The following is a 14,495-nucleotide window of genomic DNA, read 5'->3' as shown; positions in this document are numbered from 1 at the left end:
TTCCCACCCGCTGAGAGACAACAACTGATCAAAATGAAGGCATGGTAGCGTACCTGGTGATATGATATAGAAGAAGTCTTTGAAGCCATCCATCCACACCTCAGCCAATCGCCTGTTGTTCTTGTTGATGACTTGACCCGTGCCCCCAGGGAAGCTGTAAGGGGTGGCCTTTCGGAACACGTGACCCACATGGGAACAAGTGATAATCTCCAGAGAGCCGCCACACTGCCAGATCTGCACACACAACAGCAAGAGGTCACACACACATACACACACACAAACAAACATGCATGCAAGTACGCACACACACACGCCACTTTCATTGTCATAATAACCAAGCAGAGCTCAGCCCTCTATTATCAATCACTCACCCTGAAAGACATCTCCAAGTTCTCTCCGCCCCAAATGTCCATCCCTGGATCATATGTGCCTATTTCTTCAAAATATGTCCGGTCAATAGAGAATAACCCTCCAGCCATAGTAGGGGTTCTGTAGGAGAAAAATTGATGAGTGTGGATAAAGAAATACATCTTGCAAGAGACACGTATCTTACAGTGAGAAACATGTCAGCTCGCAAATAATCAATATCTATGGCATACAGTAATATTACATTAATATAATACTCTCTGGGGGGAGGAACTATGATTTGATTAGCAAGGCATGATTAAATCACCTTGCTGCACAATTGTTTAAATGTTTTCATCAAACGAATGGGCACTTTGGAAACTACTCTTTCACACGAACAAGCCTGACTGAGACTGGCCCAGTTAAAAGACATGGATGCCGTGGAACTGACAATCTCAGTGCAAAACCACTCTCATTGTTTGAACCACTCTCTGCCATTTTCCTTCTGCTAAAGTAAAGCAAACAGACACAGCTAGGCCTTGGAGATAATCCTGTCATTTAACGATAATCAAAATCAGATTTATGAAGCATTGAGTGACACCATCGTAACACCATGTTGTTGCTCTGACCCAATGTAATATGATCGATGGAGAACTTAGTCAATATTTTGCAGCACCGGCTCCATTTATAAGTCCTGCTTTAGTATTTTCGTGTTTGACAATGGAACTAGTTGCAACATGAAACTACAAATATAGCTACTGTATCAACTAATAAAACAAAAAACAAATAGACAGAAATGCAATCCATTTCTATCTGCAAATGAAAGCCTTCAAAGCTGCAGTTATCAGAAGAAAAGGCTTCTAAAGAAATCCACATCAATGATGTCAACTCTGCAGCTTCCCAGGCATTTCAAACAACCTATTCTCAGCTGAAATGACAACGCTAGAGCTAACATTTGTTTTGTCTGATGAGATTCTCAATAAACTGTTCTTTAATGTTACTGTCCTCTCCTTGCTGACTCTGATCCACCAGCCCCTGGCTTGGCTGCACTGTGATAACAAAGCATGCATCCCAAATGGTACCTGAATCCCTATGTACTGTAGTGCACTACTTTTACAAAAGTAGTGCACTATAAAGTCAATAGGGTGCCATTTGGGACGTAGACAAATTCTTTCAGTACAAAGAAATGCATTTCAACACGGCCACAGATGAAGGTATGTATCTTGTGTGCACCTGAGAGGGAGTGTCCTGTCCCCTTTGCGCCTGTCCATCTCTCTCTGAGGCACGGGATACCAACGGAAATTCAGCTTCCAGTTAAATCCTCCATAGGTCATGTCTGAGCCTGCCATATATTCAAACGTCTCGTCGCTGATCACATCGATTATAGGGCACACCACAGATCTCCTAAACAACCAGGGAGACCATAAGGCTTTCATTTAACAAGAAACACAGTGAGAGACTAAACAACCATGGAGAAATCAGAAGAGTTAGAAATCAGAAGAGTTATGCACTCTCCAAAATGTATTCCCTTTGTTCCCTTAAACGCTAAAACTTTGTGTTATTTCCGTTAATAACATTCCACATTTGATTATATTAAACTGATTGGCTGGCAGAGCCAACAGCATCCAAGCAATGAATAATAAATGAATAAATCATTTACAAAGGTAATGGTCCCCTAACTGTTGTTTCTTCAGGTGAGCGCAGAGAAAAAATGAAAGTAGCTAGCTAACTGCTGGCCACGCATTTCTACAGCGGTGGCATTATTCCTGGCTTCATTAAGAGATTATTTCAATATTAGTCCATCATTGGCTGGTTCATACGCATTATAAACATATCCATTAGGTTAATAGCAATGACCAGAGGTAACATACTGCATTAGTGAGAAGCTACTTACAGTCAAAGGAAATTGAAAATACCCATGTAGATTATGTTGACAATGACAATGTATGGATAACTGTCACGCCCTGATCTGTTTCACCTGTCTTTGTGATTGCCTCCACCCCCCCCCCCTCCAGGTGTCGCCCATCTTCCCCATTATTTATACATGTGTTCTCTGTTCGTCTGTTGCCAGTTAGTCTTGTTTGAAAAGATAACCAGCGTTTTGTCTCAGCTCCTGCTTTTCCCCAGTCTCTCTTCCCCCCCCCCCTCTGGTTTGGACCGTTGCCTGTCCTGACTCTGAGCCCGCCTGCCTGACCAATGCCGGCCCCTGACCTTGAGTCTGCCTGCCATCCTGTGCCTTTGCCCCTGCTCTGGATTACCAACCTCTGCCTAACCTGACCCTGACCCTGAGCCTGCCTGCTGTCCTGTACCCTTGCCCAACTACTCTGGATTATCGACCTCTGCCTGTATTGACCTTTCGTTTGCCTGCCCCTGTTGATGTAATAAACACTGTTACTTTCAACACAGTCTAAATTTGGGTCTTACCTGAAACGTGATAGATAGCCCTAAATCTGCATCCCAAATGGCACCCTATTTCCTAGTGCACTACTTTTGACAAGGCCAATATCAGGTACTGCAGGGTGTCTGCGGCCAGATCCCAAAATATAAATACAGTATGTTTTATTTTTTTAATATTTTTTTTTACATTACATTCTTTCAATGAATATTACTGACAACAGATTAAACACATTTTGGCAAAGGGATATGTGGTATAAGTTTAGAGGGTGTAATACAATAACATTTTATTAATCTACAATATTTTTTTACAGAAATGCACTGTCAATGCAGGATATTATCTTTAAAGCTGCAACAACATAAATTCTCTCTGCCCCATGACAAAATGTGTTGAATTGCAGGAAATATGTTTGAAAACGGCAACATTTTCTCTCCACTGCCAAGACGCGGGCCTTTAAAATGTTCCATCCCAGGGCCAAGACTTGGTTCGTTTGTGCCATGCACTGCCGAAGTCATACTAGAACTCCTTGTAAACTATTTTGTTTTATCTCATTTGAGCTGTGTTCTGATTATGAAGGGGTCCCTGATGAATTTGCTATCACAAAAGGGGTCCCCGGGCCCCAAAAGTTTTCAGAACCCCTGACGTAGGGAATAGGGTGCCATTTGAGAGGCTCTGTGTGCTGCAGGCGATTCATTCGACACATCCCCCTCACTCAGCATCCACTTCACTTCCTGGTCTAAATCAAATCAGTCTCCGTGCACTTTTATGCTCCTGCACATCCTTTTACACATCAATAAACGTACAGGGGGCATAAAGGTGTAATGGCTCTATAATATAATCTCCTTGGTATTACAATATGAATTTCTGCCTGGCACCTGAGGCAAAATGGGTGAATGTCTGACCCCAGTTTTCAGAGATAATGGGGGAGGGGGGGGGGGGTGCAATTCATCTTTAGTCATCACCTGCAACGTCTCCCTTTTCCGTAGAAGGAACCCTTCACCCACCGAACAAGCAAGTGCAATCCTGGAACAGGATTAGAATTACCCCACCATTACAGGATAACCATTACCACAGATACCAGATAATAGATTTTAAACCCTGCTGTCATTAAGTTATTCTGTGCAATCACATTCCACTGTATCTACTACGGTGTAAAGACATGACAGACAACGCCGTGACAAAACAAGCTGCAACGTCTCCCATTCAGCTATGGCTGCATGACACGTTTTTAAAAATGATTTGGCTTACTTTTGAGAAACACACTGTACCCCAATTGACCCCAGTCACTTTCTCATTGCTCGCTGTGCAGTATCAGGGCGTGCAAAATGCATTAACAAAATCTCCAAAAACACCCAAATACGTCCTTTTAGAAACAGAAACTCTGTCAGTATAGTGATGTAGGTCTTCACATGTTGTACACATGAAATCTTGTTTCTTTCAACAGCCATGCTGTGCGGGCTGTGTCCGTGAAGGGACACGCTTGGCCTGCACAGCTGATTGGGGGGAAACAGCACGACTCGACCAACATGGATTATAACGTTGCAGATAAAGTTCTCAAAACCAAGCCAAATCACACAAAGAAATGTCTGGACCCTTCTATAACATGCCGGCTTACATCAAAAATACATCTTTTGATTATTTTCTCTTTAACATCAGATCAGTTTTCAGATGACACAGAAAATCGCATCCCACTGAGGCAGCAAGAGCAGAACAGCGTGGAGATGATTTGTGACAAGCATCAGCACCGCCATGTCTCTCCATTGCTGCCTGTTCCATTTACATTGAGGGGTGGTAGTGACACTGAGCTCCTTACCGGTCCTCTTTGATCCTGGCCAGCAGAGGCTCCAGCCAGCCCGTGGTGCACTCACAGTGGGCATCCAGGAAGGTGATGACCTGCCCCCGTGTGGCCGCAGCCCCCCTCAGCCTGGCCCGGATCAGCCCCGTCCGCTGCTCCATCCGCAGGACCCGCACGGGAACCTCCAGGGTCCGACCATAGTTCTCCAGCTTCTTTCCCAAGAAGTCTGACAGAAGAGGAGAGGACATGCTTCAAACTCCTGAATGACTTCCTTATTTGGTTATATTATGACCCAATACTAAGAACTACATACAACTACATACAACTAATCCTAGATTGCACCTTTAAACCCAGTAAAGCTAGTGAGTTGATGGATTTATTTGATTTATTTGACACTTATTTAACCCTTATTTTACTAGGTAAGTTGACCAAGAACACGTTCTCATTTACAGCAATGACCTGTGGAATAGATACAGAAGAGAGGAGGGGGGATGAATGAGCCAATTGGAAGCTGGAGATGATTAGGAGGCCATAACGAGGGCCAGATTGGGAATTTAGCCAGAACACCAGGGTTAAAACCCCTACTCTTACGATAAATGCCATGGGATCTTTTAGTGACCACAGAGAGTCAGGACACCCGTTTCAACGTCCCATCCGAAAGGTTTAAGTTTAGGCTGGACCCAGCTACAGTACCTCTCTCACTGGCGTCATCCACCAGTAGGATCTCCTGCAGTAGGTGGCGTGGCGAGCGGTTGATGACACTGTGGACGGTGCGGAGCAGGGTGCTCCACGCCTCGTTGTGGAACACAATCACTATACTCGTGTTGGGGAGATCGTCCGTGTACACCTTGGTCTTGCAACTGATGGACAGACAACGAGAGCTCTGGTTAGGAGATCAAATGTGCTGCTACTCCTGACGCTTGTCTACATTGGAATTCGATCAAGACTGAGCATAGTTGTGTGATATTTCTGTACATACAGTATAGCCTACTATACGTGGTTGAACATTAGAGCACCGGAACAAAACGAACCGCTTCGAAAAACAAAACCAACATTTATATCTCAAATGGCACCCTATTCCTTCCATAGTGCACTACTTTTGACCAGGGATCATATAGGGTTGTCTGCAACAACCTTATATTCAATCGAATAAAACAAAAATAACAGGTGCCAGAATAAAAATTCCCAATAACAACAATAACGTCAACGACATCAACAATAACACAAAGCTCATTTGAGTATGATCCCTCCAACCTAAATAAGTTAAAAATACAACAAATATATAGACCCGCAACAACCTCTTTGACTACAGTGAGATAAATGACATTCCCTATATGGTGGAGCGGAAAGCAGGGGTATCCCGTTCGCCCCACTACGGGTGACAGGACAGACTGACAGAATGGGGGCACCAGGGTAGCTAGCTACTAGCCACTGAACAAACCTCTTCTTTCTCTCCACAACTGGCTACTACACCACACTCTCTCACAGATGTTCACGTTTTTTGCAACGTCAAGCTTTTAGATTTATTTTTTATTTATAACGTTCCAAGGGGTACTGGCGAGTCGTTTGAGGAAAATGTAGAGATGCAATTAGTACAATTACGCAGCATGGCACTTTTGGGGTGAAATAAAATCACTATTTCGATCTACAGTATTGTTTGTTTGCTCTCCATTTTGTACAAATTCTTCAATATGGGACTCTAGTTTGTATTTACGTGGAATTTGTCATTAGATATGACTAAAAGCATTGTGCTTAGCACAATCTTGGTAGATGTGTGAAATGGAGTGCATGCAGTCTTTTACATGTTTACATGTGTCTTTATCAACTCAGTTTGAATCCAATGTAAAAACCCATGGTGGACAGTCATACAATTGAGTGTCAAGGCAGTAGGCACCAATACACATTCAATATATTAAACATACAGACCATGTTGACAGCATTGGCATATGTTTATATTCTCTGCATCGTTATTTATATTGTTGTATTGAAAATGTTCCTATTTTCCTCCAACATGAGAGACCTTGGGACTGCAGTGCAGGGCACTTTGTAAAGAACAGTTGATAAGAAATGCTCTGTAGAAATACATAAACATGAATCACGGCGATGTCGCCAGGAGAGACTGCCTCTAGATCAGCTGCTCAAGACGAATGTGGGTCATGTTTCACACAAATTGCTCTTTGGGTTTTCATTATCCAGCTCCAGTAGGTCTTGGGTGACAGTAAACAAAGCCCTTCTCCCATTCAGACTGTCACGGCTGATGTAAACCCACGAAGATTGTGATGGATCCAACACGGCTAAAGAGTAAGTCTAATATTCTTCAATTAGAGCAGTGGTGGCTGGTAGCACTTTAAAATCAGAGGACGAGCTCATAGTAAATCGATGGAATGGAACGAATGGCGCGGTAGGAAAAACATCAAACACATGGTTTCCCTGAGTTAGATGTTGTTCCATTCCGGGCAAAACTATGGCCCCTCGTCCCCCTCACCAGCCATCATTGAATTAGAGCATGTTGCATCATGGAATGAATCCTAAGGAATCCGAGGACTTAAAAGGGTTTTTTCATCAAAGTTAACAAATTGGTTGGTTCTGGACTATATCAAAATGTTCTGTTGGATCTTAGTTATTTGGTAGATAGTCTCTCATTGCTGTTAATACTCTGCTTGTGGCTGCTCCTAATATTAAAAGGAACCCCATGCTGTTATTGTCAACATTGTGCTGTCAGCTGTGCTTTCTTGAATTCATTGAATTTTGCTGAGTCTCTAGACTAAAACAACAACGAGTAAAAATAAAAAGAGGCAGAAAGTAGATCCAAAATGGCAGCCCTTTGATAACAGGAATATGTTGCCATGTGAAGTGGACAGAGTTGATGACTCAAGTCACATGACATGGACTCGAGTCACAAATTGGATGACCTAAGACTTAATTGAAAATAAAATAACTTCAGACTTGACTTGGACTTCAAGACTTTAAGCCTCAAAGACTCGGGACTCAACTTTGGCTTGAAACTGATAACGAAATTATCTAGCCAGGTTCTGTCGCTCATTTTGTGGCACATGCCGCGTTTACGTACTAGTCTGAACTAGGAAACTAACTGGCTGTAGTTATACACATGCCACGGTCAACTAATTAGCAAGTCTGAAATTTCAGATTTTTCTAGTTCTGACTAGCACGTGAACGCGGCAACAGACTAGAGTCTCCCTGGATTACTCTCCACGCAGCCCAAGATGGTAACCGCAGCCTTGCCCAGATTGCTGATTTGCTGTACAGCTATAGAATCAGGTGCAGATAAAATGTTGAATGGTGGGGAGAGAAGATTGCCATAATAAATAAATATGCAGCTCCAAACATTGTTTTGGTGGTCAAGAATATTAACTGTTTACTTTACAAGCTCAACAGCAAGGGGGCATTAAACAACAACTACTATCATGGTCTTTGCTATGTCAAAAATCTATTATTACTTTGGTGAAGATGCACCATAGGTGCCATCTTGTTGAAATGTTTGCTGTTGATTTTTATATTTTTATTCAACCTTAAATTTAACTAGGCAAGTCAGTTAAGAACAAACTCTTTCACTCGTTTAAATGCCTATGTGGTAAATGTAATTTCCATCTTACAATAATTGGTAGTGTTCCATCATTCCATCCCCATGGGGGCAGCAGGTAGTCAAGTGGTTAGAGCATTTGGCCAGTAACAGAAAGGTTGCTGGATCAAATCCCCAAGCTGACAAATGTAAAAATCTGTTGTTCTGCCACCGAGCAAGGCAGTTAACCCACTGTTCCCCAAGCACCGTGGATGTCAATTAAGGTAGCCCCCCGCACCCCCCTGACTCAGTTGGATTAAATGAGAAAGACATATTTCCATTGAAGGCATTCAGTTGTACAACTGACTAGGTATCCCCCTTTCCATACTGTTTATTGTGACACTTTGAAATTTCTGTTTCATACAATACATTTACATTTTTTTTATCCTCTGGTAAGTAAAAGCCTTGCATGAGCCTTCAAAACTACTTCAAAACTACTTTTCCCAGTCGAAGCTCGTTTTGTTCCGAGTTCCCAGTTGTCTGGAACGCACTGAAATCGGAAGTCTGTGAATTTTGAACGCAGCATGTGTCCTATCTTTCTATCATTTTGTTTGCGCATAATAGGAGTGTGTGCCCCTCAGTGCACATAGAAATAGGCTAAGTGGCCTGCGAGCCACGCTTTCTGAGTCAGTACGTTGAGTAAGAGAAAAATGATTGTTCCATGTATGAATGGTGAGGAAATATCATTAATAATCATTAAGTCTGATTAAGACGAATGTATCAATGGATGTGGAAAATGCCTTTTACATTATAGAACCAGTTTATTGGTTGTAATTGCCAATTGGGTAATGAGTAATTGTATGGTCCTGGGAAGGCGCCAAGTACTAATACATGTATGTACCTGTTTGAGGTCCTGCTAGACAGATTTGATTTGGTTTCTCCAGCAGATGCTGTTCAGTTTGGCCCTCTACCTGTGTCCGTTCAGTTAGGACAGATAATGAGAATAAGATAATGATAATGAGGCTATATCCTTTGGGCTATTGCCGGTGCCTAATTGGTAAATCTACTCATATTTTATATGGTATTTCGCTTTCACCATTGCACTGCCAAGACCTGTAAATAAATCTACACTGAGCATGTCAACCTGCCTTTTGCTGATTTCATTGCCTTACTATGACTGCAAGGTACCTATTTCACAATTACATAACCAAAATGTGTTGAAGACAAAATAATGAAAAGGGCTGCCTGGTTGCCTCAAAAAACAGACAGAGATTAGTAGTTGAACAAGTCATTGCACATATAGATTTTTCTGTTTTACTTATCTTGAGACTTGACTTGGAAAAAACTTGTGACTCAACTGGTCTCAACTTGCTCTCAGAATACACGACTCGAGACACGACCCGTTCTACTTGGGACTCGACTTGAGACTCAGACCCTTGTGACTTGCTTATGACTAGAATAATAGTGACTTGGTCTCACCGGTATCAAAGCTTCTGAGAGGGAGCAGTGGAAGGTTACAGCGTTGTTAAAGTGGGTGGTGCGTGCCGTGCCGAGTAAAGAGGTCAGTAGTGCGATTCAGAGTGCGTGTCTGGGAAAAGGTCAAGCTCACTCACCCGTCCAGTCTCACATCCGGCAGACTCCTGTTGAGCGCAATCATGTCACTGGCCATCAGATTGAACTGGTTAATCTTAAAGAGCTCCTTCATTTTCTCCTGCTCGTCCTTTGCGATAACCACCGCCTTCCCCATCTCCCCTGGGCCCTCGTGGGTCCGCGATATGACCGCTGCAATACAATGGGGAGAAATGTTACATATTTAATACTCACGATGTGATTTCACAGTTATTTCAATGGGAGCGGAAGGTCACACATACAATTCCAGCTACCGAATAAGATGAAAGAAATCTGTTAAATGCAGCTAGATCTATTTTATTGTATCTATTAATAAAGATACAGTACTGTGGAAAGTCCATGAACTTAAACATGAACCATGGTTATAGAGTGTGTCTAAGAGAGAAAGACTGGCCTCAGATCAGTGGGAGATTATGGCCACATTATCAGGCTTTGAATGCTGAGGCCATTAAAATGTCCCAAACAGCAAATGAAATCCTGATCAGTCAGACACTGGTGCAGCTTCCCCAAGTATTCTGTATCCATTAACCATGCTATTCTCAGGGCCGGATTACCAAACAGGCACACAGGGCATGTGCCCCTGGGCCCCCGAACCTCCAGTGGGCACCCAAGCAATTACATTTTTTAAGGTTATGGGCCCCCTGGAGGACATTTGTTTGAAAACTGCTCAATTCTCTCTGAGCCTCATAACAAAATGTGTAGAATAGCATTATAAAACTGCACTTTTTATCAACACAAAATGTGTTATCCGTTTTACTCCAAAAACTTTGGTGCCCCGGGGCCCCAAATACGGTAGTCCGACTCTGACTACTCTTGCCATACAGTCATGCCCCCTGCCCTCCATCCCCCTGAATTTTTTTTGTACATAACATTTCCTACTAGCAGAGACTTTTCTGATAACCCCTTTATGTAGGAAAAATGTACTTACTATGACTCTGATATGTGGTTGTCTCACCTAGCTGACTTATGATGAATGCACTAACTGTAAATCGCTGAGGATAAGGTCTGCTCAAAGACTAAAATGTCAAGTATCATCTAGGTCTGTTGGAAAATCCCATATTTGTCCAGGGACTTGGGGCTAGCCCTCCTCTCGGTCATTGGTGGAGGAGTGAGAGAGCATTATAACAGCTGCCCTCTGCTGTTAAGAAATATCAGCTCATAATCTGATCACTCGGCGTCACTAAGGATCCATTAAAGCTTTGAGAACAGCGGCACCATCCCAAGCTGCATCTGTTGCACACCGCTCTACACCACTTCACAATGATCCAAAGGTAAATAACCTCTGTGGATTTATGCTCCGCTCTCCAATAATCTCAAGCAGAGTGATTTCCATGGGGGACAATTCAGAGAGAGAGAGAGATAGAATATTCAGGTGACTGTCTTGTGATTTCTAAATGAAAACATGTACAGTTTCCTCACAAGTTCAAGTGAACGGAGGGGTATATATACTACAAAGCAGAATTAATGAGTTAGCCAGCTTACATTGATAAACAACCAAAAACATCTACAGATTTTCAGGTTCATTAAGAAATCTAACATGTAATGTGTTTTTGGTTGTTGAGTCAATTAGACCAAGCCCATTTCCATCTTTTCTTTGTAAACAATGTAAAGCTATTTCAGAATATTTAGGCAAATTAGCTGGCTACTGTAACTTACTGATTCTGCTTTGCAGCATACCCTCTGGTCAATAGTATCCTCGAGCTTAGAAATAACAAGACTTTGGTATCTTCCCTTTCTCTGGCTCTTCAGCCCAACAAACACATCACTGATCCCCTGACATGGGCCCCGGCAACAGTAACTCTATTCTAAGGCCCAAAGGTTTTATGCCCTGGTCCTGTCCAGTGACTTTGTCTGAAATGACATTATAGGGTCTTCACCCTCATATATAATGGGTCTGTAGAGACATGGTCAATAGTGTTGAGCTAAAACAAGAGTGCTCTATCAATCCTGTTTCCTGTGAACCATATCTTTACAGTTTTGGGTGGGTGACATAAATAATAGAGATCAATTAGCCTAACTTCTATGAGTTATTAAATATGTGTTTTAAATTGAAAAAATACGTATGAATTAGGGGTGTGAACGTTTAAATGACAATCCTTAATGTTAAGAAAAACATTCAAATCATAGTGCAGTTATCACAAAACATTATTTTCCATTTGATACATTTTAGCCTAAGTAGACTATATGGCTATAAAGGCCTGGGGAAAGGTGTGTAATTTAAATAAAACCAGAGAGAAAGAGGCTAACTGTAGGCTAATTTGGTGAATTTGCGAGGCATGCAAGACAATTTAAGGCATTGCAGACCACCAAGACATACAGTATGGGCATGGATCTGCCTGCCTCTCCTCTCTCATGCTGGCCTGCCCGCTCTTTCTCTTCGCTAATGACGCAAGTGTGTCTGTTGCGAATAGATGATCCTAGTTAGGCTATTCATGGAACCGATGTTGCCGGGATACAGAGGTATCCAGTCTAACGAGCAAGGGTTTGCTACTCTTTGTTGAGCAAAATGCTCAATCCAGGTGGGAGATCACATTGATCTGCAGCCGGCTCTGATTATATTATCTGATTATTTTAGTTTAGTTCCCCACATCCTCAAGCCATTTCTATGCCTAATTTACTTTGGAGAAGAGAGTGGAAGGGGAGTTTGGCCTGTTCAGGTTTGGTGAGTTAGAAACTGGGAGCATCTCAAATGGCACCCTAGTCCTTATATAGTGCACTACTTTTCCCCAAGGACTATAGGGCTCTAGCCAAAAGTAGTGGACACTATAAAGGGAATAGGCTTCCATTTCGGTCATACACTGAGTATAAAAACATGAACCCCCCAAAGAACGTCCTCACTCCTTCAGGCCATGGACTCTACAAGGTGTTGAAAGCATTCCACAGGGATGCAGGCCAATGTTGACTTCAAAGCTTCCCACAGTTGTGCCACATTGGCTTGATGTCCTTTGGGTGGTGGACCATTTTTGATACACAAAGGAAACTGTTGAGTGTGAAAAACCCAGCATCGTTGCAGTTCTTGACACAAACCGGTGCACCTGGCACCAAGCATACTCAAAGGCACTTAAATCTTTTCTCTTCCCCATTCACCCTCTGAATGGCCGACATACCCAATCCATGTCTCAAGGCTTAAAAATCCTTCTTTAACCTGTCTCCTCCCTTTCATCTACACTGATTGAAGAGGATTTAACAAGTGACATCAATAAGGGATCATAGCATTCATCTGGTCAGTCTACGTCATAGAAAGAGCAGGTGTTCATAATGTTTTGGACACTCAATGTAGACGCTTTGTTTTTGGGGCAGCTCCCCTCCTCCTCCTGTCCTTCCTCTCTCTCCCTTGCCTCCTGCTTCCCTGTTTGACCCAGTTGGCAGGTCATGTATTCGTGCAGATCCTACTGGGCAGGGGATCACAAGAGCCCAAGCCCAAATCCACTGCATAACAGTACAACAATGCACTTCCACTGTTTGTTTCAGGGATAGCACTTACAGTGAACTCACTCTCAATTGGTGTCAAATTCAATTCCTGGAGGGCCAAGTGTCTGTGGGTTTGCAATCCTCCCTTGTACTTGATTGATGAATTAAGGTCATTAATTAGTTAGGAACTCCCCTTACTTGGTTGTTAGGTTTTAATTGGTCACGAAATGAAAGAAACAAAAGCCAGTACACACATGGCCCTCCAGGAATTTAGTTTGACACCGCTGGCTTAGTACTTACACTGCTTACACTTTCTCAACATCGCTCATCCTACAGTTGAAGTCGGTAGTTTACATACACTTTAGCCAAATACATTTAAACTCAGTTTTTCAATACTCCTGACATTTAATCATAGTAAAAATTCCCTGTCAGTTAGGATCACCACTTTATTTTAAGAATGTGAAATGTCAATAATATTAGAGAGAATGATTTACTTCAGCTTTTATTTCTTTCATCACATTCCCAGTGGGACAGAAGCTTACATACATTCAATTAGTATTTGGTAGCATTGCCTTTAAATAGTTTAACTTGGGTCAAATGTTTTGGTTAGCCTTCCATAATAAGTTGGGTGAATTTTGGCCCTTTCCTCCTGACAGAGCTGGTGTAACTGAGTCAGATTTGTAGGCCTCCTTGCTCGCACACACTTTTTCAGTTCAGCCCACAAATTTTCTATAGGATTGAGGTCCGGGCCTTGTGATGGCCACTCCAATACCTTGACTTTGTTGTCCTTAAGCCATTTTGCCACAACTTTGGAAGTATGCTTGGGGTCATTGTCCTGACTGATGTCTTGAGATGTTGCTTCAATATATCCACATAATTTTCTTCCCTCATGATGCCATCTATTTTGTAAAGTGCACCAGTCCCTCCTGCAGCAAAGCACCCCCACAACATGATGCTGTCACCTCCGTGCTTCATGGTTGGGATGGTGTTCTTCGGCTTGCAAGCCTCCCCCTTTTTCCTCCAAACATAACAATGGTCATTATGGCCAAACAGTTCTATTTTTGTTTCATCAGACCAGAGGACATTTCTACAAAAAGTACGATCTTTGCTCCCATGTGCAGTTGCAAACTATAGTCTGGCTTTTTATGGTGGTTTTGGAGAAGTGGCTTCTTCCTTGCTGAGCGGCCTTTCAGGTTATGTCGATATAGGACTCTTTACAGTGGATATTGATACTTTTGTACCCATTTCCTCCAACATCTTCACAGGGTGCTTTGCTGTTGTTCTGAGATTAATTTGCACTTTTCTCACCAAAGTACGTTCATCTCTAGGAGACAGAACACATCTCCTTCCTGAATGCTATGACGGCTGCGTGGTCCCATGGTGTTTATACTTGCGTACTA

The 14,495-nt window shown here is 42.5% G+C and overlaps 1 protein-coding gene across 1 annotated transcript in view; it reads right to left on the bottom strand.

The window, feature by feature from the left end:
* Positions 1-14,495, bottom strand: part of LOC135547158 (polypeptide N-acetylgalactosaminyltransferase 13) — an 85,183-nt gene that overhangs the window by 40,838 nt on the left and 29,850 nt on the right. Inside the window, exons 3-8 of the mRNA XM_064975879.1 lie at positions 9,669-9,837; positions 5,229-5,395; positions 4,554-4,761; positions 1,579-1,749; positions 372-489; positions 54-234 (exon numbers count right to left, since the gene is read on the bottom strand). Coding sequence (XP_064831951.1) covers positions 54-234; positions 372-489; positions 1,579-1,749; positions 4,554-4,761; positions 5,229-5,395; positions 9,669-9,837 — 1,014 coding nt within the window. The remainder of the gene's footprint in view (positions 1-53; positions 235-371; positions 490-1,578; positions 1,750-4,553; positions 4,762-5,228; positions 5,396-9,668; positions 9,838-14,495) is intronic.

The sequence above is a fragment of the Oncorhynchus masou genome, chromosome 10 (genome assembly GCF_036934945.1).
Source record: "Oncorhynchus masou masou isolate Uvic2021 chromosome 10, UVic_Omas_1.1, whole genome shotgun sequence".
NCBI lineage: Eukaryota > Metazoa > Chordata > Actinopteri > Salmoniformes > Salmonidae > Oncorhynchus > Oncorhynchus masou.
This window is presented reverse-complemented; position numbering and strand designations above follow the sequence as displayed.